Raw genomic sequence first — 4,649 nt, 5'->3', positions numbered from 1 at the left:
TGTAATGTTATTTTCTTTTTTTTATTTATTTATGTTATTTATATTTGGGTTACTGACATAACAAATGCATTTAACAAAAAGTGAAGGTTTTGACTATTTTTATATTAATACATGAAATAATAAGAGAAAATTTCAAATTAATGATTTAAATTTATTATTGTTTTATTCCAAATATATTTAATATAGGATAAAACATTAGTTATTTACATAAGAAATACAGTTTCTTGTATAATTAAAAACAACTTAAAGTTTTAGAGATGAAATATACTCTTAAATTTAAACATTTAATTACATTAAATACAATTTTTATAATCGTCATAAAGTACTTGGTCATTGAGATCTTGATTGAAGTTCATTGCTGATTGAGATGAATTCTTTCTAATAATTCTTCATAACTATTTTCAACTTCATAATTCACTTGGTTTTACTTTAAATATTTTTTGTTTGAACATTATCTCAGTTAATTGATTATGACTATAAATAAAATAGTTTTCTGTTTAATTATATTGCCTATATAATCATATTTGACATCAGTAAATTTTGTAATGTTATTTGCATCTCTATTTTACTTGAAATAATTTTCCTTTATTTTTTTATAATATCTAGCAAGACCAAAATATATCTTCAGTGCATAGATTCTCAGAAAGAACTATGTAGCACTTTTAATTTTGTCATAGTTAATTGGTATAGTATCTAATATACATTTAAACAGTGGTTGTCCTATTGTTGTGCTCTGCTATTACTGGTGCCAGATATTTATTATGTCAGTCAAAATCCATTTTTTAATATGGGATGTCAAAGTGATATTCGTCACATTTTTTATACATTCACTGTGGCAATACTTTCCATAAATACACACACTCACGAACACACACTCTCGCGACATCTATACATGTAATACTTCGATGATGTTTCACAAAGTAAATTTATTATATATTGATTCCACAAGAATAAAAACCGAAAATGTATAAAATAACCCAAATGTTTAGTTTTGAAACCTCATTTTTTTAATTTGTCTGCAAACATTTTAGTGGATTACAGCCATAGCAGATTAAGTTTTTTCATTATTTGATTTGTCAGTAAGGATATAAAATATTTTGTACTCATTTGTTTTGTTTTCAAGAAAAACAAAACAAAACCCCTTACCACTTCAAATCTTCTTTATTTTACCTTCTGAACAACCCATTTATTATCTAGTCAAAAAATTATTTTATTATAAGTTAGATCTTATCAACCTCTACATTCATTTTTAAATTTCCATTGTTCACAATTACAAAACTTTAGAAAAAACAATTATTTTAACATTTTTATGTAATTACCTTAATTACATTATTAGGTCTTACATCCCCCTTTCAAGAGATTTGATTATTAAACTCTGTCATATCTTTGGTCCTGAAAATGATGTTACAGGATACTATTTACAAAATGTATAATTATATAAATATATTGTTTCAGTTTTTAACAATACATATTTTTGTTGTAAACTTCCATGTACATGTCAAACTCTTGCATTAGAGACTATTAAATATTCTTTTTGTTAATGATGTCAACATAATGTTAACCTATTCCTTTTGTGTCTGATTTGAAATTTACTAGATTTTTAATATTTTTAGTAAAGTGTATAATTCTATATGAAAGAATATAGTTTATGTATTTTCTGATTTTACTATAAGACACTTTATTTAAAATTTCAACTTTATCAAAATAAAAATTGTTATAAAAATAAAATTTTTTTTATTTGCTGTGTTTAGCTTGAGCTGTAGCTTTAATATTTTTGTGGTTTTATGTCCATTTCAGGTTGTTCTATGTTCATTTCAGGTTGTTCTATTTTATTACTTAGCCTTAATCAGTCCTCACTTTAGTATTGTTTTCTGCTTTCTTTGCAATTAATTTGGTATATCACATATTTTTTGTTACTGGTATCTATTTAATCTTTCATATTTGTGATGTAAATTATCATTATATGATTCAAATTTCTCATCTTTAAGATCATATTTTTAATTTTATATTATCTGTTATTATTATAGGGAGGTATTTTAATTTATAATATCTTTCTATTTTATGTTCCCTTTTTTGAATTCATTTTATTGTTAAACATTTTGAAATAATGTTATTAAACCTTTTTTTTATTACTGTAATCAAGTTATAATTCAATTTAAAAAAAAAAAATACCAACCAAGTTACATCGATTAGTGGTGCTAATTACATCTCCATTAGCTTTACTAAAAATAGAATTGGAGGTTCTCTCTTTTAGGAAAGTTACAACTGTTCAATTAATTTTTTGACTGAATAGATTTAAAATTTGTTCGTAAATCTGTTCAGTCAAAAACATTCTTTAAAATTCCTAAAAGAGAGGACCTGTAATTGTATCTTTTGTAAAGCTAGTGGAAATGTACTTAGCACTACCGTGAAGTAAGCCATTGATATTTACAAAAAAATAACTTTCTGGAGAAATTTGCTTATTTTTTATTCCTTAATGTACCAAGATTGCAGATCCCAAATTCTTAGAGGAAGAGGAATAGTTAAAAAGAGTGATCTAAGAATTGAGTAAGTAGTTTGGGTGACTCATGCTCACTAGCAATCGGAGCAAGTGTTAACTTTCCTTCACCTTACTCCTGTCAAATCTCCTTTCCAACTGTATAAAAACTAGACTTTCATTTGAAGGACTGAAAATTCTTTCAGAAGTCGGTTTGTTCATCTTTAGAACCTTGTATTTATGTTAATTATTAAACAAGTCTTCGGTGCCGATTGGAAATAATTTTAACTATCCCTTGTAATGTTGATACATTTATCATTATTACAGTATTAATTAGTTTTAAAAATAGAGACTAGCAGCTTTTTAGCTTACAATACATACGTAAATTAAGATTTACGTATATTAATCTTAATTTAAAACGACCGTTTTGCTAAAACTATTAGTAAAGTGCGTAACAACCGTTTGTTTAATTTACTGCTTCCTGAAGACGACGTGGGTGGCACTTATTGGTGAATTTCATTCATGATAGTGGTTTACGTTCCTAATTTTACATTGTTATATAAACTACATTTAAATTAACGTTAGTAGTAAGAAATTCAATTAAAATAACAACAAATTATAGGAACTAAAACAAAGACGAAAAGTGTGAACATTTCATAAGAATTATTACATATCTCTCCGTATATTACTTTTTTTTATTAATCTATCGTTTTACTATCTTAATTAAAGATTGGAAAAAGAAATTCCAGCAACAGTTTTTTTTTTGTTGGCATAATAAGACTTGGTGACTTAATGTCAGAAAATAATTTCAATATGTGATAATTAATGATTTCTATCCATCTTTTTCAAAATTTCACTAATATTTATCGTCATTGATATATGTATACACGCACTATCAATTCGATACATTGAACTGGACGGTGCTTGATATTTCAATTTTCCATTATTGATTCACTTATTATGTAAGTAGTACTTACAAAAAAACTTTATATATAAATACGTATGCATAACCTAAGTACATAAACAAATATTTTTTCATTTATTAAAATATTAATTTTTTTGTTCAGAAAAATCAAAGGATTGAAAAAAATTCTGTTTTATTTATAATGCCAGTTATTTAGGTCGTTATTATGAGACGATGGATATTACCACCTGGTCAATTCATACATCACTAACAAATCTAAAAAAAAAAACTTGGTTTGTATGCAAGTTAATTTATTTATTGAATAAAATGTTATCGTTAATGAAGACTATATCATTATCAATCAAAAGTAATATTTGCGATGTAAATGTGTATAGTGCGAAAGTCAGCTTGTTTTGAGTGTTAGTATTGATTGCATTGAGTTCGTGTACACATGTAGCCTTCATTAATCCCATAATTATCCGCTATAACAGCAATAAGAATACTCACTCAGGCTTGGTTCAACCTGTCCACCTGCGAAGGAGAAGAATACCAAAGCTATAACAAGGACTGCAGAGAGGAAGAAGATAGAGACGATGACTGCCCGCATCTTGTGATAAGGACCAGTTGCAATGATCCTCTCTGCAGCAGTGCTCAGTGGCGATTGCGGCCGCTAGAAATCAGTAGCTGTAGTATGCGTCACAAGATTGCGGGATATTTCCTTAAGGATAATAGTTTCTGATTGGGTATTAGATAGAAGAGAGGGGAGTGGATTTGGGGAATTCGCGGCGGACTCTACGTGTTTAGTATAAATTCTATATTTGAATCTTTAAGAAAAATTTGGCCTTAGATGTTTTAAAACATCATATCGTTTTTGCAATAATAATAATGATTTATATGAACTAATAGCACCATTTATATTTCTGAGGCCTGGAGCAACAGCAATATCCAAATTGTAAATTTTAAGGCCGGTATGATAATATCAAATTTTTTCTAAGATATTTGACAAAACTATACTATATACTCAAGATACTGTTATTACACGTAAACGATTTTTGAAAGTTTAGTGTTGTACAATGGTAACTAGACCTGAGTATATAAATGAAATTTATAAATAATAATAAATTATAGGATTATTTTATGAAATTATCATTTCCGACATAATGATTATTCCTTAATGACCTGTATTTATTTCTTGAACTAATTATCTGATATTTGCTGTCATAAAACTCATCATTATGTAAAGTAGTGAGATATGGTCTCTTACTTATA

General features: G+C 26.7%; 1 protein-coding gene across 2 annotated transcripts in view; it reads right to left on the bottom strand.

The window, feature by feature from the left end:
- The window catches only part of LOC106682798 (venom peptide isomerase heavy chain), a 26,068-nt gene extending 22,013 nt beyond the window's left edge, over positions 1 to 4,055 (bottom strand). For both annotated transcript variants that reach the window (XM_014423855.3, XM_067044847.1), the window contains exon 1: positions 3,888 to 4,055. In XM_014423855.3, the coding sequence (XP_014279341.1) occupies positions 3,888 to 3,987 (100 nt within the window). In that variant the 5' untranslated portion in view covers positions 3,988 to 4,055. The remainder of the gene's footprint in view (positions 1 to 3,887) is intronic.
- Between the last annotated feature and the right edge of the window lie 594 nt (positions 4,056 to 4,649).

This window comes from Halyomorpha halys, unplaced genomic scaffold (genome assembly GCF_000696795.3).
Source record: "Halyomorpha halys isolate HHAL.00 unplaced genomic scaffold, Hhal_1.1 Scaffold441.1, whole genome shotgun sequence".
Lineage (NCBI taxonomy): Eukaryota > Metazoa > Arthropoda > Insecta > Hemiptera > Pentatomidae > Halyomorpha > Halyomorpha halys.
Note: the sequence above shows the minus strand (reverse complement) of the source record. Positions and strands in the feature narration are given on the sequence as shown.